Raw genomic sequence first — 22965 nt, forward strand, 5'->3', positions numbered from 1 at the left:
TCTCACAGGTTCTCGCGAGATTTGAGGCCGTTGGGCCGGCCCGGGCGGCTGCAATATGGCGGAGACGGAAGGGGAGAGCCTGGAGTCCTGGCTGAGTGAGTAGCCGCGGCCGCTTCTGTCTGCCCTCGAGCCCCCTCTCCGCCGCCCCGCTCCGCCCCACCCCACCCCACCCCACCCCACCCCGCCCCGCCCCGCTCCCAGAGACCCGCGGCGGCGTCGCCTGGCAGCCCGTGCCTGGGCTCGCCCTGGCAGCGAGCATTCCGCGATCACGCCCCTTCCCCAGCAGGGCGCCCGGGCCCCCGCCCCGCGCCTCCTCCCACCTCTGCGCGCGGCGGCGTGAGCTCGGGTCCGCTCCGGGCCCCGCGGGCTCTGGGGAAGCGGCAGCCAGGTGCTTCCGCCTGGCATGGCATCGGCGATTTGGGGAGATTGTGGTGGGGCCGCGCGCCGCCGTGACTCCGGGACCCCTGGCCTCAGCATACACACACAGCTTCAGAATTGCGACCATGTATTTAAGAAGTGGCCGCCTCGCGCAGGCAAACTGTTTGAAGTGAGAAGAATCCAAAAAGGGATAAAGAGCAGCTCTGCCCTTTTCCTGCAGTGCCCAAATCTTGGTGATGTCTGTGTCGGGGACACACACACTTGAACATCTTAACGAGTCATTCATAGGTAACATATTCTGAGCAAAGCAGAGGAGCACAGCCTAGTGCTGTAGTTACAGCGGCCTATTGCTCTAATTGTTAATTCATACTGCTTATTAAGGAAATACGGGTTACCCTTGTTAGCACATAGTATTCTGCTGAAAGGTTAATAAGTTAACTTTCCTGTGGGCTTAGAAGAGGCCCCTGGAGGCCTCTTTAAGTGAAGGCAGAAATTGGACAGAGTGATAAGACAGGATGCCTAGAGACTGCCTTGTGCAAGATCTCTTATTTACTAGAGCCTCCAGGCTTTTGGAGGTAATGACTGTTTCCTCCAATGGCCTGACCTTTCTTTTTTTTTTTTTTTTAAGATTTTATTTATTTATTTGAGAGAGAGAATGAGAGATAGAGAGCACGAGAGGAAAGAGGGTCAGAGGGAGAAGCAGACTCCCCGCTGAGCAGGGAGCCCGATGTGGGACTCGATCCCGGGACTCCAGGATCATGGCCTGAGCCGAAGGCAGTCGCTTAACCGAGCCACCCAGGCGCCCCCGGCCTGACCTTTCTTAATAAGAAACCCCCTTCAGGTGGTTGAACCTAGGTTACCTTTGCAAAATCTGCAGTTGCAGGCAGGTCACAAAGTCCTCTGTGTATAGGGAATTGTTCTCCAGGGAGCTCAGAGTACTCCAAAGACATTCATTTAATTCCTTTATCAAGTATCCTAGCGAAGCAGGTACTACTGTCACAATTTCACAAAAAGAGGACACACTGACTAATCACACCACTTACCCAGAGCCATCCAACCAGATAGAACTACGCTAGAATCAATTTGATTCATAGATATTAATGGGGACATTGGAGTAATTTGACCTAAGCTGAGTTTAATCGGCTAAGTTTAGAGTTATATTTTGAAATAGGAGAGGGACAGACCTGTTTTTGAGGGAGAGTGGAAATGGTGAGTGGGGCAATGGGGTGGTGTCTCTGTAGATAATAGAGCTGAGACTGGCCTTTGATCTTTCCCATTGGTTAGAGTGACATTAGGGGCGGTGTTAAGATTCTTTCCATTCTTTTTTTTTTTTTTAAGATTCCATTCTTCTCCCTTGTTCACCTTCACAGTTCTTATGACTTATTGGTGTGAACTTATCAATTGAATGAACCAGTGTTTGGGGTTTAGCATTGTATTAGTCTAGGTCCTTGTCGTCACTCCATGGTTTGCCAGAATTATTATAGAAGCCTTTGCTGGGCCCGGTTCCTCAAGTGTCTCCCCACCTCCCCTCCGTCCACTTCTGTGTAATCAGGTCGTTCCACTGCTGCGCACCTACTGCCGCCTCTTTGTGGCTTCCCGAGAGTCTCCTTGCTGGGCTGGGTCAGGTGTTCTTGTCCCCCCGGCACACACTAATCTCCTTCCCTTTGCTCAACTAAATGCTTTAAGACCCATCCCAGATTCTCCTTGCCCACAGACTGTCTCTTGATGACTTCAGCCTTCTCATCTCAATCAGTCCATAACAAATACCTACTCATCATGGAACAGTACACCAAAACAAATTATGTAATATATGGTGATTAACATAACAATAAAAAAATTAAAAAAAAAACAAATACCTACTCTATGAGGTATTATGAAAATTAAGTTCCAGCTGTCTTTGCCTTCAGTTTGATAAAGATGATGCTGGGGTGGATAAAGCATTCATAAAAAGATAACACGTACAGGGCGAGAGCTGTAAGTACTCAAATGCAGACAGTTTCTTTAGGAAATTGGGGGTAAGCGGAATGGAAAGATGATTCTCTCAGTGAGGAGGTGGCAATCAAGCCAGGCCTTGAATGCCCAGAAGACTGGGGAAAATTGGCTAAGAAAACACTAGACAGGGGCGGCTGGGTGGCTCAGTCGGTTATGCGTCTGCCTTCGGCTCAGGTCGTGATCCCAGGGTCCTGGGATCGAGCCCCGCATCGGGCTCCCTGCTCAGCAGGAAGCCTGCTTCTCCCTCTCCCACTCCCCCTGCTTGTGTTCCCTCTCTTGCTGTGTCTCTGTCAAATAAATAAACAAAGTCTTAAAAGAAAAAGAAAACACTAGACAGTGATGTAAATAGAGCAAACCATGTTTGGGGCATACGGGAACAGGTGTTTGTCTGGTTCAGGCAGGGAGCTCCTGTAGGAGTGTGGTAGGAGAGAAAGCTGGGAAGTTAAAACTAAATTCTGGAAAAGCTTGAATTCCAGCCCAGGAAGTTTAAATTTCAACAGTTATCAGGTCCCCGTTCTTACCGTAGCTGGTGAAGTCAGTGTTTTAGGAGGATCAGTATAGGGGTTTTATATAGGATGGCAAGAAGCAGAAGTTCTGGAAGCAGGTGAAGAAGGAAGGAGGTGGGGTGGGGGCAGGGGTAAGAAAGGGAGAGATTTAAAAAGACATTGAGAAGGAAGGGACCCTGGGTTGCTGGAAGTGGGTGAGAAGGAAGGAGTCAGCAATGGGGGTTCAAATCCGGACGCCTGGGCGTGGGGGCAGAGTGAGCTTTTGAATGATGGCACCATTTATAGAAATGGGGAAGTCAGGAAAAGAAGTAATGAGTTTGTTTTTAAACTCATTTATATATCAAATTATATAATTACACTCGAAGTTTTTGCTCTGGTTATTTCATACAAGTTGCATCAGAAGAACATAAGCTCCCCAAGGGTAGGCTCTGAGTCTTGGACTCTATGTGGTCCTGCTGTGGCCTAGCATGCTGTGTGCTTCGTTTTTCGTTATATTATTGATTGAATAGTATCGTACAGTATAGTTCACCTGTGTACTTAATTTTCTGTGGGTGCTTAACAAAGACTTGGTGATAAAGTCTCTCTTAATTCAAGACCCTAGCACCGAAGGCTGACTCTTGATTTCTTTTCTTTTTTTTTTTTTTTAAAGATTTTATTTATTTATTTGACAGAGAGAGACACAGCGAGAGAGGGAACACAAGCAGGGAGAGTGGGAGAGGGAGAAGCAGGCTTCCCGCCGAGCAGGGAGCCCGATGTGGGGCTCGATCCCAGAACTCTGGGATCTGCCCTGAGCCGAAGGCAGACGCTTTACGACTGAGCCACCCAGGCGCCCCTTGATTTCTTGTCCATCCTGTGTTCTTGCCTCTGCTCATCTCTAAGTCACGTGATACATAGAATCTGTCGTCTGTGAAATGTCTGAGCCGTGTTGGGATTGGGCCGCCAGTGCTGCCCCTACTGGAAGCATCCCTACTTGACCTTTTGAGGTCCCACCACAGTCAAGACTAATGATGGAACTAAGCTGAAAATGAGAGGAGGGAATCTAGAGGCACAGACACATAAGAGGATGAGGCTTTCAGGAGAGACCTGAAAATAGAAACCTTGAGTCAGAGTAGAGCCCAGAGCCAGATCTAGAAGGTGGGGCTTACAGGGGAGGCTATGGGTATCACCTCTGTGCCAGGTAATGGAGCATGTTGAGTGGGTGGGAGGTTGTGTGCATCTGCAGGAGGGAGGCAATGGGCAAATGGAGAGATGGAGTTACCCGGAATTATCCCCAGAACTTTCCTCCTGTTCCTGAGGGTGCTTGTGGACTGGAGAGCTGGAGGAGATGCTCAGAGCAGGGACTGGCCATTGCTGAAACCAGGCTTTTTGTGCCCATGGGTAGGCAGAGAGCTCCCTGCAGGTTTGCAGTAGGAAGGTCTATCAAGATGGGACTCTAGAGAAGTTGAGCACAAGTGAGAAGGAACTGGGCATATTCCTGGGAGAAGTGCTATCGGAGTTAGGAGAGGCCTGCGGAGAGCACTTCCAGTGACTGCGCATTGCCTGTGTGCGTGTGGGGGCAGGCGCATCCAGGCCGTACGCGTGCCGGACAGGGGAGCGTGTTCCTCCTCTACCACGAGGCACGTGACTTTCTCAAAATAATAATAGCGGCAGTGGGAGCGGTATGGCCCCTCGGACCATCCCATTTTTTGTATCCTTCGGCCTCTTGACGTCATGTGAGAACTTTTAAGCATCTCAAATGATAGGGATTAGTAACAAGGGCGCGCTGACGCCTGAGAAGATATCAGACGAGTGATGGGAGAAACATGGGGCTTCTGGAAGGTGACAGCTTGTAGGTCACTGTGGCAGTAAGTAGCCACTCTTGATAGAACTAATCTTGCTTCCCTTCTAGCTTGACATTTTAAAGGGCCTGCTAATTCTCTTTTCAAGATTGAGGACGGACATTTTCCTTTTCTCCAAATATGAACCTAAACCGTCAGAATCTTCTTGCAGTCGGAGCAGAAATACTGCAGGCCTCCCCTCTGCCTCAGGGTGGCGTCTGCTGACTTCTTGTGCCTCAGAGCCCCGTGGGGGTGGGGAGGATGCTGGGAGCCCTTGTTAGGATTTGTTCATGGAGCTAGTGATTTTTAATGTTAGGAAAAAGGAAGTTAAGAAAACAGTCACGAGAAATGAGAATTCAGGAACTTCTACAACACCCCTCGTGTGGAGGGGCTTTTTCAGGGTTCTGTTGCTCTGCTTTTGGCGCTGGGGGAGGTCTGCAGGAGCATGGGTATTTAAAAAGGATATACGCCTTCAGCCTACCATTTGTCTTCTGAACCTGAAGCCCTAAATTTAGCAAACAGCTTGAGAGTGCTTTCTGGAAGAGGCAGACTCCCAGGATGTGAATCAGATACGGGAACACGTTTAACCACCCTCAGCGGGAGCCGTCCTCTTCAGCACAGGCTCTGGGAATAACGGGAAAGAGGGCCCACACCAAATATTAGGAGCCTTGACATTTAGCACCTGGATTTTAATCCCTCAGTGATCCTCTGAGAACTCTCCCAACACTTGCCTTTGTCCTTAATCATAGGAGACCATTTAAACTTGAGGGTGCCTAATGCTTAATTCAGATTCTGTTTCTGCAATCCCATGGACAGATAGCACAATGATTAGTGCTTAGTAGGGGCACAGTAAATATTAGCTTAACTTAAAATGTGCAATTTAAAAAACATTGAAAGCAGGGGTGCCTAGGTGGCTCAGTCGGTTAAGCGACCTACTCTCGTTTATGGCTCAGGTCGTGGTCTCGGGGTTTTGGAATTGATCCCTGCATTGGGCTCCACACTGGGCGTGGAGCCTGCTTGGGATTCTCTCCCTCTGTCTCCCCCTCCTGCCCCTCCCCCCTCCTTCCCCCCTTCTCATTCTTGCTAAGAAAATAAATAACATTTAAAGCATTAAGAAAAGTTAGGTCTTGAAAAGGTTTTTGAAGGGTATGTAGGCAATAAGTTTCTTAAGTATGTATTTTTTTATCAAGTATCACCTGGCTTCAGTTTCTCTAGGAGACCCTTCTTGATCATCCCTATTTGCTTAATAGCTTATTTTTATATAACTAGAGTTATTTATAGTTATTGGTTATATTAAACATTTTTATGGGTATTCTTGAAGATTTTTATTGTTTGTCTTTATAATTATTTGTCCTATTGACTGTGGTCTACTCTAAGCTTCACAAGGCTGAGAATTTGTTTTTCTTTCATTTGTGACTTTCAAAATACTAGACTGACCTGTTGAGGGTTCTCTATCAGAGAAGAAATTTGGAAACAAACTTAGCTTCACATCAGTGCCTAAAAATTACTGGAAAACCTTCCATTATGTCCTCCTTTCTCTTTATAACAATCGTCCTCCACTTTGCTCTGTCCCAAGATAAGGCCACCAATCCTTCCAACCGCCAGGAGGACTGGGAATACATAATTGGCTTCTGTGATCAGATCAACAAAGAGCTTGAAGGGTGAGTCTCAAAGCCACTGGGGGGCAAGCGGGAGAGAGCTGAGCAGAGAAGTCCAAACTGGCCAAGGAGGGCCAGCCACGTAGCCCCAGGGTCAGTGCCTGAACGCATGGTCTGCTTGTCCCCCAGGCCACAGATCGCTGTCCGATTGCTGGCCCATAAGATCCAGTCTCCGCAGGAATGGGAGGCGGTCCAGGCCCTGACGGTAGGTTGTTTTACTCTGACCGGCAAATTTTAATGAGCCCAGGCCTTTCCTCATGTGCCCACTGGGTTCTCTGAGGTTTTCAGGGCCCATGTCCTATGGCAGCTGAAAGTCCTTTGATACTAGAAATGTCCGGAATGTGTTCCATAAACTGCCCCACAAATGTGTGTGCCCTTGTGCAAGGCACTGAGGCTGCAGAGAGGCCCAGAGTGCAGTCCCCGCCGGTCGGTGGGAGAGGCCGAGTGGCTGAGCGAGGGAGCCGGAGGCCAGGGCCCTGAGCCCAGGGTGGAGCTCTGAGGCAGCTTCTTGAAGAGATGCTGACAGAGCTGTCTTGCTGGTTAAGAGTTGGCCAACTAAAGAAAAGTGTGGCTAGTATAATTTGTTCTGTAGCTAAAAGTAATCCTAGTTCCTATTCAAGGCATCACACCGACCGGCGGATCTTAGTGTTTATTCAGACTGAGAGGATTCAGAGCGCAGACGCATCCAGAGGACTCCTAGGGTTCTCCCCTGACTTCATCCGGGTCATGGGAAGGGCGCTCAGGTGGGCCACATGCATGCCTCTGTCGTGTGCAGTGCAGAGCGAAGGCCTTAAAACAGTGGTTCTCAGCCGGGGGGTGGTTTTGCTCCCCAGGGGACATTTGGCAGTGTCTAGAGACACTTTCATGTGTCATGTCGTGGGGCTCTACTGGCATCTAGCGGGTAGAGGCCAGGGATGTTGCTAGACATCTTCTAATGCACAGGACAGGCTTCCACAACAAGGAATGAGTGGCCCGGGATGTCAGTAGGGCGCGGTTGAAAAACCCAGCTTGACAGAGTTGGAAGCCAAGGAAGGGAACACGGGGGTGGAGCGCTCCTCCACGTAAACCCCAGGCACCAGGGTCATGGGCAGCACAGAAAACGTAAGGCAGTTTTGTGTGCCTCAGAAGGAGCAGGAGGGAGGGAAAAGATCCTGTCATCAAAAATGAAAACCGTTTAAACATCATCTCCCATCTCCCCACAATGTGGATCGGCTGGTAGAAAGAGCCCCAGACCCCAAGTCAGAAAAATTTTGTACTTCTGAGGGCAGGGTGTTGCAGGCAGGCACCTTCTAGGACAGACACGCACTGTCTTGGTATCTGGGTCTCAGTGTTTCTTATTTTGGTTCCTGTTCAGCTTCCCCGGGAGAGGTTTGCAATTCAAGGGACAGGAGGTGTCAGTAATCCTGTTGCCCCGACGTTCCCAGGGGCCGTGCACACCGCTTCCTTCGCAGTTCCTTCCTTGGGTGAATCGTCACCGTGACCTGTGTGCAGGCTCCTGGCTGAGCGCCGGCTCCGGCCCAGACCACCCACACTGAGCGCCCCCCTTCATGTGGCTGCAGGTGCTGGAGGCGTGCATGAAGAACTGTGGGAGGAGATTTCATAATGAAGTGGGAAAGTTCCGGTTTTTGAATGAATTAATCAAAGTCGTCTCTCCGAAGGTCAGTCGGGCAGTCTCCTCATTCTAGGAACTCCTTTGTGTTCCTCCCTCTCTCCCATGTTACTGGCTTCACGGTGCAACCACCACCTCCACAGAACTGTCTTTGGAGAGCTGTCTGTCCTGTTCTTAGGGACTAGGCCCTGAGGGCAGCAGGGGGGCCAGAGGCCACAGGGACGGGCAGCCCTCTGACGGACTCCTGGCTCGAATGTGAGAGGTGATGCGGCAGCAGGTGTGCGCAGGCGGTGGGGGTGGGCCTCGTGGCGACAGCGGTCACTTAGGTCTATCTTACATGGATCTAAGGAGTTAGGCTCAGCTTCTGTGGCACGCTGGTGTGGCTTTTAAGCTCTGGGTGCCACTTAAAGCCCAGGGAGCCATTTTTCATACCTAAGACATTCTCATTCATTCCTTTGAGATAAAATGCCATTTTTTCTGGGAGATGGCGTGCGGACCCAGCTCCCTGCCCGACCACGGACCGTACCCCTGAGAGAGCTTTGCCACGGGTGGTTTCCTCCCCTCCCGGCGCCGTGTCCCACACACCTAGCACCTGCTGGTTTGGGGGAGGCCAGAAGACTGGAGCTAACTAGCAACTTTGCACTGCTGCGAAGAGAACATTCCCACGGTCTCTGCCCCCGGACGGCAGTTACGAGGTTTTCCCATTTCCTTTTGCCTCTTAGTATCTGGGGGACAGGGTGTCTGAGAAAGTGAAGACCAAGGTTATCGAGCTGCTTTACAGCTGGACATTGGCCCTGCCAGAAGAAACCAAGATCAAGGATGCTTACCACATGTTGAAGAGACAGGGTATGTGCTGACCTTCCCTCCTCAAATCAGCCCCAAAGGCTGGCTAAGGCCAGGAAGAATGAGGGGGTATGTGCCGTCCCTTCCTTCCTCCTGAGGATGAGAAGGGCTCAGCTGCGGTTTGATGGGCTGACCCCTTGCAGGCCCTCATCCCGGGGCTGGGCCCCGCCTTGCTGTGTGAGAAAGGGCATCGAGGTGACCCCGGCGTGAGCCAACGCTCTGCCCCCTTGTGTTCCCTGTCAGGCATCGTGCAGTCTGACCCACTGATCCCTGTGGACAAGACACTGATCCCCTCTCCGCCACCTCGTCCCAAGAACCCTGTTTTTGATGATGAGGAGAAATCTAAGGTAAAGCACACCCCAGCCGATGGCGTTCTCAGATGAGGTGGTGGCTCGCTCAGTGCTGCAGGTGCTCCGGGTCCTCTGTGGTCTCCCCAGGTTGGGTGCTACCTTTCCCTTTCCCTTTGGTACCTCCTCTTCCAGCTTTTAGCCAAGTTGTTGAAAAGCAAAAACCCGGATGACCTGCAAGAGGCCAACAAGCTCATCAAGTCCATGGTGAAGGAAGTAAGTGGGCCCAGGGCCTGGGGGCGGAGGAACCCGTGACCACAGAGCCAGAATCCCTTCCCCTGGTGTGAGGCCAGAGAGCGGGAGGCACCCTGGAGCTTCCGGGGTGGGGAGAGTGGATTAGAGGAGCAAGCATGGACGGGGCCAGCTGAGGCGTGGGGGCAGGCCATTATTTTAAAAGAAAAACTAGAGTGGGACTCTTGAGGCCTTACGGTTCCCAAGGACCACACATTAAAAGGAGCTTCCAGCGGGACTAGTGTCTGCTCATGTTCTCTGGTGCGATCCTTGCTGTGGGGAGTTCGGGGGCAGTGGGATGAGTCTAGTTAAGCTTTTTCTCCTTGATCGTCTTTGATCTAGGATGAGGCGCGGATCCAGAAGGTGACCAAGCGTCTGCACACTCTAGAGGAGGTTAATAACAACGTAAAGCTGCTCAATGAGATGCTGCTTCATTACAGCAAAGAGGATTCTTCGGAGGCAGATAAAGAGCTCATGAAGGTAGGCGCGTTCCCCAGGAGAGCTGGGCTCCAGGAGAGCGAGGCAGCCTTTGCTCAGTACCTGTCCTGAGAGCCAACGCGCCACACATCTGCTGCTCCTTATTAGCACAGTGACCAGGTCTGGGGGTGGCACCCCCACTTTACCCACACTATGGCTCACCCACCCCGGATGGAGGAGCTGTGTGTACACCTGAGTCTGGGGGACCCTGCAGACCCTCCCTCGGGTTTCACTTCTCTCTGCCCCACCTTCTGCCTCAGGAACATTTGGGCAGAGACCCGCCATGTGCCCCTGACGCTGCACCTCAGTCCTGGATCACGTGGACACAGAGATCTGAGGCGTGTGCTGGCCTCGGGGACAGGAAGAGACCTACTTCCCCTCGTCCCAAGCTGACGTCCTAGGTGACGCAGCACGGTGCAAGCGGCAGCAGGCAGAGGCGTGCTCGGAGCCCCGTTCCGCCAGTGGCTGTGGCACTAGGGGAGCCCCTGACTTTCTGGACATGGACACTGAATTAGATCATTGCCAGGGGACCTCGGAGCTCTCACTTTCAGGTCTGGGACTCTTTCAGGAGCTGTTTGATCGGTGTGAGAATAAGAGGCGGACATTATTCAAACTAGCCAGTGAGACAGAGGACAATGACAATAGTTTGGGTGAGTCAAAGAGTAGTTGACAAGGATGACCCAGGAATTTAGATTTGGCCAGGGGGGTGGGGGAAGTGTCATGGCCAGGAGTGAGAAGTACCTCTTTCTGCTGTAGGGGACATCCTCCAGGCCAGTGACAACCTCTCCCGGGTCATCAACTCTTACAAAACAATTGTTGAAGGACAGGTTATCAACGGTGAAGTAGCCACATCAGCCATGCCAGACGCTGAAGGTAAAGTGTTCTAGTTCCCCATTTTGGACCCATCCAGACCAGCCCCAGGCCCCACCACCCAGCCACGAGTGCTTGACCTGCATGTCATCCCACGGGGCCCGAGGGGATTCTAAGCCCTTCCAAGTGCTCCTCCAGCTTCCCAGGAACCAGGAGCTATGGATAGGGTTTTCTTTGCTTGCTTTTCTTCAGTGTTAGGCTGGAGGCTGTACTCAGGGTTCTGCTTCCTGCTGTGCAGCCACTAGAGTGGCCCCTAATCATTCGCGTCCCCTTCCATTCGCCCATCCAGGAAACCTCTCTAGGAACCAAGGCGCTCTCATCGACCTTGCTGAGTTGGACACACCAAGCAGCTCATCCTCAGTGTCGGCCGCAGCCCCTGCCCCACTGTCCTCTGGCATCCCTATTCTCCCCCCACCCCCCCAGACCTCAGGACCTGGACGCAGCCGCTCATCCAGCCAGGCTGAGGCCCCCCCGGGACCCAGCAGCACAGGCAACGCCCTCTGCCTGCTGGACGAGGAGCTGCTCTGCTTGGGTGCGTCCTGGAGGGAGGCGGTGAAGGGCTTCTCCTGGTAGGGCCGGCAAAGCAGACGGGCGCGTGGAATGGGGAAGAGGGCCCTGGGGTGCCCCATGTACTTAGCAGGGGTGGGAAAGGGGACTTCAGGTATAAGGAGAGTCAAGTTCAGTGCCCTCAGGCCCCCAGGGCAGTGTGCACACAAGCTCCAGAATGGACATGGTGGACTGAGTGTCTTGTTCTGCCTCCTCTCCCTTTGGAGGCTGCCTGAAAAAATACCTTGTCTCCACCTGTCACCCTTTCGTCAGCAACTTTCGTCATGTGACCCTTCTAGGGTCAGTGGGGCTGCCCAAGGCCAGAGCCCCTTCTCGTCACCATGGTCTGCTCTGTTTTCAGGCCTCGCCGACCCAGCCCCCACTGCTCCTCCCAGAGAGCCAGCTGCAAACAGCCAGTGGCCCCTGTTCCAGGTACGGGCTTCACGAAAATGCTCAGCCAGTTTCACGGGCTTCCTCGTTCCCAGCTCGTTCTCTGCTGCAGTTGGCTGTGGTCTTGGCTGTCCTGACTCGCCCTGGCACTGCCCCAGGTGCGCTCGACAGCACGGATCCCACCCAACGGCAGGCCCGGGGCAGAGAGCTGCTAGTCCAGTGGGGTCCTAGTAGGACCCCCAGGCAGGGGGGCCGGAGCCGGAGACCTGAAACCTCCCGAATGCAGCAGCTCCTTCCTGCCCTTTGCTCACTCACACTTTCCCCTCCTAACAGAACGAGCAGTCGGACCTGGACTTCTGCAGCCCCAAGCCTGGGAGTGCTGCCTGCAGCCCCTCAGACGGACCTCTTCTCCCGCCCTCAGCACCCTCTGCAGGCAGCTCCCAGGCCCCGCTGCCTTCTCCCTTCCCAGCTCCTGTGGTTCCAGCCAGTGTGCCTGCACCCAAAGCAGGCTCCTTCTTGTTCCCGACTGGACTGGCCCCAGCCCCATCCCCAAAGACTGAGTCCACAGCCCTTGGGTACCATGGCTCGGCTTTGGGCGATAGCACCCTACCGCAGCTGGATGCCCTCGATCATCTTCTTGAAGAGACCAGAGTGTAATGAGGGGGAAATGTGAGGGTGGGGAGGGTTGGGCCTGGGCTTGGCAGATCCGGAGGCAGATCCGGAGGGCCTGGGGTGTTCCTTTTTTGGTCTACTGATGTTAGACTCTGGAAACTGGGGTGGGGGTGGTAGTAGGAACCAGCTGTGCCCATGGAGAACATGTGAGGGGGGTTGGCCCAGCAGCATCCCCTGACCTCTGACTTACCTTGTCCTCCTTCCTGCCTCTCAGGACCTCAGGCCTCATGAAACCCGTCTCTTCCATCTTCTTCCCTGGGGCCACCACGTCCCCTCTGATCCCCACCAGCACCACTGCTAGGCCTCTCCTCCCCTTCTCCCCAGGGCCTGGCAGCCCTCTCTTCCAGCCGCCTGCCTTCCAGTCCCAGGGCAGCCCCTTGAAGGGGCCAGAGCTCTCCCTGGCCAGTGTCCACGTCCCCCTGGAATCTATCAAACCTAGTAGGTGTGGGAAGCGTGGGGTGGGAGGGCGAGGCGGGGCCCGGCGCTTGCAGTTACAGGAGGAGGGAGAGGGGTGGGCATGGGCCCGCGCTGTCCTTGCCCAGGTCCCTAGAGCCAAGACGTGACCGGCTTTCCTGCTGCCTCGGCCGCTGCTAGTTGCCACTGTGCGGTCACGGGTGGTTCTGACAGATTCTTCCGCAGATTCTTTCGGGGAGCCTGCCGGCCATAGGGTCACCCCGCCGTCCCCTCCGGGCTCTGTGGGGTCCCTCCTTCCACACCCACCTGGCCTCTTCCCGCAGGCGGCGCCCTCCCTGTGACGGCCTATGATAAAAACGGCTTCCGCATCCTCTTCCACTTTGCCAAGGAGTGTCCGCCTGGCCGGCCTGACGTGCTGGTGGTGGTGGTGTCCATGCTGAATACGGCTCCCTTGCCTATCAAGAGCATCGTGCTGCAGGCCGCAGTGCCAAAGGTACCCCTGGCTTCCCGAGGTCTCCGGAGGCAGAGGTTACCTTCTCCTGCACCCCACTGTGTTGAGGGACCCCGAGGCCAGCAGGCAGCAGCATGTGTCCATCGTGATTCTAGTTGGGGGCTTCCACTCAGGCACCTGCCATCTCTCTTCAAAGGAGCTTCTCTTTCTCCTCAGTCGATGAAGGTGAAGTTACAGCCACCCTCTGGGACAGAGCTGTCTCCATTTAGCCCCATCCAGCCACCCGCAGCCATCACCCAGGTCATGCTGCTGGCCAACCCGCTGAAGGTGAGCTAGCACTGGGCTCTGAACTGAGGCCCCGGCTGCCCCCGATCAGGCCTCTTGGCCTCCCCGCCGGAGGTGCCGTGATACCGCAGCACTTGCAGTGTCCCTTCCCTGCTGGGGTTGAGTGGCTGAATGTGGACGGGGTGGTAGGAGTGGTACAGAGAGGGCCCCAAGGCCACATCTTAACACGCTGCCCCCTCCGTCACAGGAGAAGGCGAGGCTTCGGTATAGGCTGACCTTTGCCCTGGGAGAGCAGCTGAGCACAGAGGTGGGCGAGGTGGACCAGTTCCCTCCCGTGGAGCAGTGGGGTAACTTATGACCCCAGAGGACTCCGTGTCACCACACTGAAGCCCAGGCAGGCTGCCACGAGACAGGAGGGCTGCCTGGTCCAGTCATCCTCCACGTCCTGACCGCAGTGCTTGGAGCTTGGATATGGAACAGGGGCTGTGGGCATCACTGCTGGGAGCCGAGCTCTGCTGTGATGCTCTCTCCCTTGGCCCCCTAAAAGGACCTGATTTTTGTCTACCTGTGTGACTTGAACTGGCCATGTACTGTCAGGGGTGCGGAGGGGCCCCAGACTCTGCACTATGGCCCTGAGAACATGGACCCAAGGCGGGAGCAGGCATTTCCCCTCATGCTGGCATCCTGATGCTATGGGGGGCGGGGGGCGGTCTCTAAAGAGACTTGGGACTCTCCCTCAAGGACCACATCCTCACACCCCTGGAGGCCTCAGTGCCCCCCATCACTACTCTGTGCTTCCCCTGCTGGCAGGCTCCTGCTCCCACCTCCAGGGAGGTAGGCAAAAGCCCAGTGCTCCTGAGTGGCCCTGGGCACTGAGTAAGTTGGTGTACTGCCGAATCTCCCAACTCTGCCTTCCGTGGGCGGCAGCATCCTGGAATGGCCACTGGGTGATGAGTTATGTGCTTGTCTCTGGTGGTGGCAGGCTGTGTCCTATGGACATCTCAGCAGGATGGGGAACTAGCCTGTTAGAAACAGAACTTGGCCTTGTGGCAGTCAAAACTAGGGATACAAAGAAAATGGAAGAGAACCATTATTTCCCCTTCTCTGGAAGCAGGTACTCATAGCTTTCTGGGGAAAGTGTGCCTCCTGCCTTGGGAACAGGCCATCCTACTCACTACCTCTTGCTTGGCATGAAATAAACTGCTCTTCTGCCCTTCGAGTCTCTGAAGGGGAGAACAACTCCCATCACCCTCTGCATCCTCCTGCTTGGGCCTCCCCCTCTTCCACCAGATGGCCTGTGGTGTGGCATATGTTTGGGAACTGGAGGCCTCAGGGTCAGGCAGATTGCACTAGACTTCTATCCTTACCTGCTGCCCAGGAACCTTGACTATCCCCAGCTGCTGAGGGGCATGGCCAGTGAGATACGGGGTCTGGAGGTGGTGAGATTAGGGGCCATGCCTGAATCGAGTCACCAGACCCTATTGCTTTGACTGCTCAGCTCCAAAAACCTTGTCCCGGTTGCTCCATCTACCGGGTACAACTGGGCCAGGGACTGTAGGCCTCACAGGGCACCAGGCAAGTGAGACTCACCAGCTGAGGAAAGAGCACACAGCTCACCTCAGCTCAGCTGGATGGCACTGAGCCATCTCTGGGGAAAGGTGGCAGAGGCCACACTCCCTAATCCCTCTCTGCACTTTGCCAGGTTTCCTTACTCTAGCCCTTTCCCCTCTATCTCGAGCAAGCAGGTTTCACTGCTTCATTAGGACAGGTCGAAAGTGACTCAGTTTCACTACTTAGGAAAGAAATCCAAGAGCTTTCCAGAGACTGGCTGCTTGCAGCCCTGGGAAGGTTTGTGGGATTACTCTATGGAAATACACCTTTATACATTAAAATTAGATTCTGAGTGTTACTACTGAGGTCACTGCTTTGTGACAAATGGCTGTATACAGTATACCAACTCTGCTGCCCTTGTTTTGCTGCATGTTAAATAAAATCATTTCTGCCCTACTTGGAATCCTAATACAGACACCATCCACCCCGCTATGGACAAAGTGCCACTGATGAATTCCAAATGTAGACAGATTTCTTGGCATCACCTGAGGTTTTTGTTGATGAAAGTACAGGTTCCTGGACCTTTTCCTTTTCTAAAGGAAAAAACAGATGAATGTTCCAGTTGATTCTAAAGGCTAGATTTCAAAAGCATACATAAACCACAGACTGCTCTTGTTTGCGTTTCTAATAGGAAGGAGGGCACTGCCCCTCACCATCCTAACTTCTAGGAGTGGCTTTTTCTCTTGGGAGATAGGGAAATCAGTCCCATCCAAGGAAAACATAACAAGCACTTTCTCCATTTCTACTACCTCAAGTTCACAGGACAGGCAGGGAAAACTCTCTACCTGGACTCTAAGAACTTGCCTTCTATTAAGGGGGGAAAAATTTATTCTTTCAGAAATGTATATACATTGCCATACAAAGGTGCCACGATGAAGCAGCTCTCAGCTGGTCTCAGGAGCCTTCCAATGAGCCTTCTTTTATAATGGCCCGGCCAAGATTTCGTGCAAGAGCAAGTCTCAGCATTTCCAACTTGGTGTTCTCGACATCCTCCTAAAAGCAAAGAGAGCCAGCATGACGTACAGCTGGAAGTGTTCCTTCTTTAAAGCTCTGCAAGGTTCTATGACCCAAAGGCTGACCGAGGGCATTTAACATTTAGTAGTAGCTTCCAGCAAGTTGATACAAGAACCGCATGCAAAAGCCCACTGCAACCAAGTGCCAGAAAAGTAGAGATCAGAACACCTAGAACCGCCCAGCTTTGCCCTGAAAGAAGTTGGGTGTGTCAATTACAGGTTAAGAAGTAACTCAAGAAGCCCAAGTTTGTAAGGGGCCAGTGTTTCTGGAGGGAAGCAGGGGAGTCCAAGATAGAAGAAGCCTTTTCTCATCGCCATTATGGAATCAACAATCTGAAAGCTAAAATAACCTGGAGTCGCTGAACACCAGGCTCTCTCCACACTGGCCTTCTTGAGGCGAAGTCCTCTAGACATCTCATCAGCTCATATGTTTGCTCTGCTGAAAAAACCACCTAGGAGAGAGAAGAGAGGCTGCTTTGCTTAGCTGCTCCCCAGCCAAGGGCTGCACTGGTTGGGGCATGCACCCAGGTTCAGAGATGGCCTTGCATGTGTGCCCTCTGGAGGAGTGGGCTCTGTATATGCAACCCCGGAAGGACGGAGGGCCCCTGTGCTCATTCCCAGCCCGTCTCGTCAGGGCCCTAGGCTGAATACTGTCAGCAGACAGCTGCCTCCTTTCAAATTAAATCGCTTTTCTTGTGTAGATACTGAGTTTCCAGAGTGGGCATTACAGGGGAATCCACACATCCGTGCAGGGCCCTACTGGGGAGAGGACTATGGATGTGCACCTCCACCAGCTACGGAATGAAGCACAGTCAGGGGCTACAGCACAGAGAAGAAAATCATTCTGAATCCAAACCGTACCTCTTTCTCTTCCAAAAGGGGCAGGGCGTCTATTAGTAGTATTACCCAGAAAGACCGTGGGGCAATCTGGGAAGTCATCAGTGACAGGAGAAGAGAAGCTGCATCAGTAAGACGCTTCTCCCCATAAAATCGGTGGAACTCGCGGTATTTTCCTATTGAGAAACAAGAGCACTAGGTCACCTCTGGCCCGAAACAAGACAAGAGAGACCCCAGACCAGCCACTCCAAAGCAGGGAGATTCTTCCAGAACTGTCTCCAAACTCAGGGACCAATGAGACCAACAGGATTGAAAAAAAAACACATTTTGAAGGGGCTCCAAAGAGCCAAACCTGGGAGAATGTAACCATCAAACCAAACAAGAGACCTGGACTGTAACAGATTGAAGAACCCATAAGTCTCAATCTGATCATGAGGAAATAGGAGATAAACCCAAACTGAGGACATTCTATAAGAGAGCAAAACAGACTCTTAAAAAATGTCAAGGTGAGGGGCGCCTGGGTGGCTCGGTCAGTTACACATCTGCCTTCGGCTCAGGTCATGGTCCCAGGGTCCTGAGATCAAGCCCCACATCGGGCTCTCTGCTCAGCGGGAAGCCTGCTTCTCCCTTTCCCGCTCCCCCTGCTTGTGCGCGCGCTCTGTCAAATGAAATCTTAAAAAAGTGTCAAGGTGCACAAGCACCAAGAGAGGCAGAGGCACTGAAGAGACAAGAAAACCGAATTTGTGAACGTGGACACGATAAAAGACACCACTGGGACGGCTGATGTAACCAGAACATGGACTGCAGATCTGATGAGAGCAGTACACTCGGAGGCTGGGTCTCTAAGATGATCTTCTTGTTCTTAGGAAACACATGCTCAAGTATTTATGAAGAAAGGGGACCAAAGTCTCCAACTTACTTTCAGATTTTTCCCCAAAACCCTGACAGAATAATAAACGAGGCAAAATAAAAATGGTAAATTTGGAGAAAGTGTACATGGGAGTTCCTTAGTCCTTATACTGCTTTTGCACCTTTCTCTTAAGTTTGAAATTACTGAGAATTGTTAGAAAATATGCTTTGCGGAGTCTCGCACACATGGTTCTAGGAGTTTGGGCTCAACAGGAGGGAACACTGGAGAAGCCTAGATCAGTCCGTCCCATCTGCACAACCCACCACTATGCCAAAGGTCCGGGGCCGAGAGCCCAGAGACTCACCCAAGAAGGTCAGTCGATCACTGAGCATCATGGCTGGCCCCAGGTTGTCAATGAGATCCAGATCAGAAAAGGAGCCTCGCTCACAGTAATCCTTGAGGAACCTGCAAGGCCAGGCCCAGAGGTCTGAGCAAGGGTCCCAGGGCCCCTTCCTCAGCCTCCCAACTTCCTAGACAGTCCCCAGAAAGCCAGGAGTGGTTGAACCCACCTGTCTGACACCAGCGTGGCAAAAGCAGCATCTTTGGCTCGGATGCTCCAAGACAGCGCAGAGCCCAGGCGATTGTTGCGGACAGCTTTCATAGCTAAGATCTTACAAATGCTGCGAACTTGGCAGGGAAAAAGAGAAAAGACAAACTTTTCACTCTTCCAATCAAGGCATTTCTGAACTCTGCCAGATAGGAGCAGGCTTCCCACCTCCTCTGAGCTTTCTGCAGCCTCTCCACAGGCTCCAAATACAACTTGGTTGGCAACACTGGGGACTTTGGGGTTTACAGATTGTCTCCTAGCTCTATTACACCAGGACCCACCCTGACAGGATTGGCTTTGTGACTGGGTTTGATTTCAGGGACGGCAAAAAGATTTTATTGGTCCCCACAGATCGGCTTCTTCATTATCTGTCCAGGTGCCAAAAAACATCCTTTGGGTCTTGAATTGCCCTATGCTTTCAGAGACAGTCATAAGCAAGCAACTTCCTCTGGAAAGAACTTAGGTTTTTATCACTCAACAGTGAAGGGAGAAGGGGCAAATATTACTGCTTTCTTTCTGTGCTCTTCCTGAGCTGCCCCTGGTCCTGCTTCCCCACTGAGCCAGCCTTAGCTAGCAACAGCAACCCACCTGGGAGAAGTAAATTCCAAGCTGACCCCAGTCCTGACCTTCTTAAATAGAAGAGAGGAAGTGGGTCAGGATCTTTTTAAAAGGCAGTGTGCTCCATTGCTTCTAAGTCCTGATGGATCCCTGGCTGTTTGTCCTTCCTCGATAATTTTCCTGTTTTGGCTTATCTCTTGGCACCCACTGCCAGCCTCTCTCCAGTCCAGCTGGCGCAACATGGAGCAGAAAGTATGCCAGGGGGAGGGCAGGCTCACCTTGCTCAGTCATCTGCCGCTGCTCACAAATCCGAAGCACCTTAAGGGCTTTCTGCTCAGTGCTCAGGGGGATCCGCTCAATGTGCAGCTCCAAAGAAACTCGGCCCAGCTCAGGGCAGTAGTCAAAGTAATCCACTCCCAGCTGCCACAGGCTGCAACCGTCCAAGGACAGACAGGAGAGCCTGGTGAGCCCATGTGCTGCCCTGCAGCCTGGGGACTGGTACCAAGATGGCTCCTCCCCTAGACCCCTGTAGCCTTCAGGGAACTAGACAAGCAAGAACATAATCCAAGATCCAGGGGTACTTGCATGCTGAAAAACACCGTGCTGCCACCTCACACTCTTGGGGCCTTCCTACCTGTGATGAGCAAACAGTCCCGAGGCATATTCCAACAGGAGGAACTCTCTCATGTTAGATCCGAAGCTGGAATAAAACATAACAGGAGACCAAAACCCCTGGCCTGCTCCATTCGGGGCCCTCCCGCAGCCCCACCCGACGGCTGGCATGGCTGCCACACACTTACTAGAGGTTGTGCGACTGGAGGAGCTTGCAGTGATCCAGCAGGTCTGTCAGATGGGCCACAAACCACCAGTTGCTTAGAGCAATGCTGTGGGTTCAAATGCCAGGGCAAGGAGGAGAGTCAGGGTGACAGTGTGGTCCATGTGAGCAGGGACTCTGCACATCCTTTGCATAAAAGGATGGGAGGGACAGTGACAAGTGAAGATCTGTCTGGAAGCACATAGTGAGAAGTTTCTCTGTGCTATGTGGGGACTGACAGTGGATACCCAGGATGCTCAACTCTCAAAGTGGCAGCCAATAATCTAAATCTCTGGAGAATGTCACAGTGAAAATAAAATTCAGGGATCCAATCAGATGCAGAAAATGTGGATACAGAATAATGTATAAGAAAAAGAATAAAAAGAAACGCACTTACCAACACAAGAACAAACTGGTGGTTGCCAGAGGGGAGGGAGGTGGGGGGATGGGATGAGAGTACTAAGTGAAGAGGTACAAACTTCCAGTTATAAAATGAGCAGATCATGGGGATGAAAAGTATAGCACAGGGAATATAGTCAATAATATAACTTTATGTGATAACACATGGTAACTGCACTGCTGGTGGTTAGTGTTTTGTAATGTACATAATTTATCAAATGTTGGAAACCTGAAACTAACACATCAACACTACACAATTAAAAAAAGAAAAAGACTAAAAGACAGGTGGTTTCTGAATCTTGATGAAACATGGAATTCAGGGGCGCCTGGGTGGCTCAGTTAAGCGTCTGCCTTTGGCTCAGGTCACAATCCTGGGATCCTGGGATCAAGCCCCATGCAGGGCTCCCTGCTCTGCAGGGAGTCAGCTTCTCCCTCTCCCTCTGCCTGCCCCTCCCCCTGCTTGGGCTCTTTCTATGTCAAATGGATGAATAAAATCTTAAAAACAAAACAAAACATGCGACGCCTGGGTGGCTCAGTTGGTTAAGCAACTGCCTTTGGCTCAGGTCAGGATTTGGGATTGGGCCACGCATTGGGCTCCCTCTCCCTCTCCCTCTGCTGCTTCCCCTGCCTGTACTCTCTCTCTGTCAAATAAAATCTTAAAAAACAAAAATCTTCTGGGGCCCTTGTTAAAAAAAAATGAAGTAGAGTTTCTAGGGCGCTTAGTGTCTAATGCCTTGGAAATCACTATTTTACATCATCAGTTTTATGTAAGCTCCCTAGCACCGTTTTGTACAAAGTATACCAATGCACTCCTTGTCAGTGTGCATACATCATTTCCGGTTATATTATCCATTTGTTACTTGGCATAGGCCTGTTTGTATATAATGCTTGACTATTTTTTTAAAGATTTATTTATTTTAGAGAGAGAGCTAGAGCATGGGAATACAGAGTGGGGAGGGCAGGGCAAGAGGGAGAAAATCTCAAGCAGACTCCCTGCTGAGCACAGAGCCGATGTGGGGCTTGATCTCACAACCCCGAAATCACAGCCTGAGCTGAAACCAAGAGTCAGACACCTAACTGACTGCGCCACCCAGGTGCCCCAATATTTGACTATTTTTTTAAATCTTGGGTAAGGGAAATTTTAATGATTGCTTTCTGTAACAAAATCAAGCACAAATAAAGTAGAAGCAGACTTGTCAAGGCAGGCAGTTTTGAGGTGTACTTGTGCATTAAGGTAAGAAATTCTGCTTTCGGGGCGCCTGGGTGGCTCAGTGGTTGGGCATCTGCCCTTGGCTCAGGTCATGATCCCAGGGTCCTGGGATCGAGACACACATCGGGCTCCCTGCTCGGCGGGAGGCCTGCTTCTCCCTCTCCCATTCCCCCTGCTTGTGTTCCTGCTCTCGCTCTGTCAAATAAATAAATAAAATATTTAAAAAAAAAATTTCTGCTTTCATGATATAAAAAGACCAGGGATTGGTTTACACTGAATTACTGGACAAATATTTAAAACTTCTGCCTTGGGGCACCTGGGTGGCTCAGTCATTAGGTGTCTGCCTTTGGCTCAGGTCATGATCCCAGGGTCCTGGGATCAAGCCCCACATCGGGCTCCCTGCTCAGTGTGGAGCCTGCTTCTCCCTCTCCCACTCCCCCTGCTTGTGTTCCCTCTCACTGTGTCTCTGTCAAATAAATAAAATCTTAAATTTTTTTTTTCTAATTTAATAAAACTTCTGCCTTGTTCTTAGGGCTATGGATCCTCAGATACTCCATCTGTTCCAGGATCCCACCATTAGGGAAAGTCCTTGTTGGCCTAACATTCACTTTCAAGATTAGCTTTTTCAAACTTTTTTTTTTTAAGATTTTACTTATTTATTTGACAGAGAGAGACACAGCGAGAGAGGGAACACAAGCAGGGGGAGTGGGAGAGGGAGAAGCAGGCTTCCCGCTGAGCAGGGAGCCCGATGTGGGGCTCGATCCCAGGACCCTGGGATCACGACCCGAGCCGAAGGCAGATGCCCAATGACTGAGCCACCCAGGTGCCCCTTTTTCAAACTATTAATAACTGTGTATATCTATGACATTCAAAAAATTATGTATGCTGGGGCGCCTGTCTGGCTCAATTGGTAGAGCATGTGACTCTTTATCTCAGAGCCATGAGTTTAAGCCCCATATTAGGCACAGAGATTACTTAAAAGAAAACTGGGGCACCTGGGTGGCTCAGTCGGTTAGGTGTCTGACACTTGATTTCAGCTCAGTCATGATCTTAGGGTCCTGGGATCGAGCCCAGAGTCGGGCTCCCTGCACAGTGGGGAGTCTGCCACTCCCCCTGCTTGTGTGCTCACTCTGTCTCTCAAACAACTAATCTTTAAAAATAAAAAAATAAATTATCTCTGCCGATTTTCAAAAACACCCGTATTTCTACAATCATCCTCGAATACTAAGAGTTCTGTAAGTTCATTATGTGCTACACAAAGTTGATCATGCTCAAGTTTTTATTTTAAGATTTATTTATTTATTTGACAGAGAGAGAGAGACAGCGAGAGGGAACACAAGCACGGGGAGTGGGAGAGAGAGAAGCAGGCTTCCCACAGAGCAGGGAGCCTGATGTGGGGCTTGATCCCAGGACCCTGGGATCACAACCCGAGCCGAAGGCAGACCCCCAATGACCGAGCCACCCAGGCGCCCCTCAGGTTTTTAAAGATACTTCATTGGTCCAGGTTTTCCTTTAGCTATGGCTTTCCTAATTTTGCAATTCTACTGTGTTACTTCCTGACCTTAATCCCTATAAATAGG

General features: G+C 51.8%; 2 protein-coding genes across 4 annotated transcripts in view; one reads left to right on the forward strand and one right to left on the reverse strand.

The window, feature by feature from the left end:
- Positions 1–17124, forward strand: GGA3 (golgi associated, gamma adaptin ear containing, ARF binding protein 3). 2 transcript variants are annotated; one of them, XM_028112748.2, is made up of 17 exons: positions 1–95; positions 6270–6354; positions 6481–6556; positions 7911–8009; positions 8683–8806; positions 9047–9150; positions 9286–9366; positions 9724–9861; positions 10427–10508; positions 10615–10731; positions 11018–11260; positions 11636–11706; positions 11998–12317; positions 12551–12774; positions 13074–13243; positions 13418–13528; positions 13734–17124. In XM_028112748.2, the coding sequence occupies exons 1-17, from the start codon at positions 56–58 to the stop codon at positions 13842–13844; spliced, it is 2196 nt and encodes a 731-aa protein (XP_027968549.1). In that variant the 5' UTR covers positions 1–55; the 3' UTR covers positions 13845–17124. The 2 variants fall into 2 exon arrangements, with proteins under 2 accessions (XP_027968549.1, XP_087884278.1); XM_088028152.1 differs by having other exon boundaries at positions 13074–13528.
- NUP85 (nucleoporin 85) overlaps positions 15903–22965 on the reverse strand; it is a 42495-nt gene continuing 35432 nt past the window's right edge. For both annotated transcript variants that reach the window (XM_028112751.2, XM_028112750.2), the window contains exons 12-19: positions 19763–19846; positions 19597–19662; positions 19241–19392; positions 18367–18484; positions 18162–18262; positions 16972–17123; positions 16461–16562; positions 15903–16090 (exon numbers count right to left, since the gene is read on the reverse strand). In XM_028112751.2, coding sequence (XP_027968552.1) covers positions 15992–16090; positions 16461–16562; positions 16972–17123; positions 18162–18262; positions 18367–18484; positions 19241–19392; positions 19597–19662; positions 19763–19846 — 874 coding nt within the window. In that variant the 3' untranslated portion in view covers positions 15903–15991. The remainder of the gene's footprint in view (positions 16091–16460; positions 16563–16971; positions 17124–18161; positions 18263–18366; positions 18485–19240; positions 19393–19596; positions 19663–19762; positions 19847–22965) is intronic.

Source organism: Eumetopias jubatus, unplaced genomic scaffold, assembly GCF_037043125.1.
Source record: "Eumetopias jubatus isolate StellerSeaLion01/CBP00866 unplaced genomic scaffold, mEumJub1_p1.0 scaffold_10, whole genome shotgun sequence".
Classification (NCBI taxonomy): domain Eukaryota; kingdom Metazoa; phylum Chordata; class Mammalia; order Carnivora; family Otariidae; genus Eumetopias; species Eumetopias jubatus.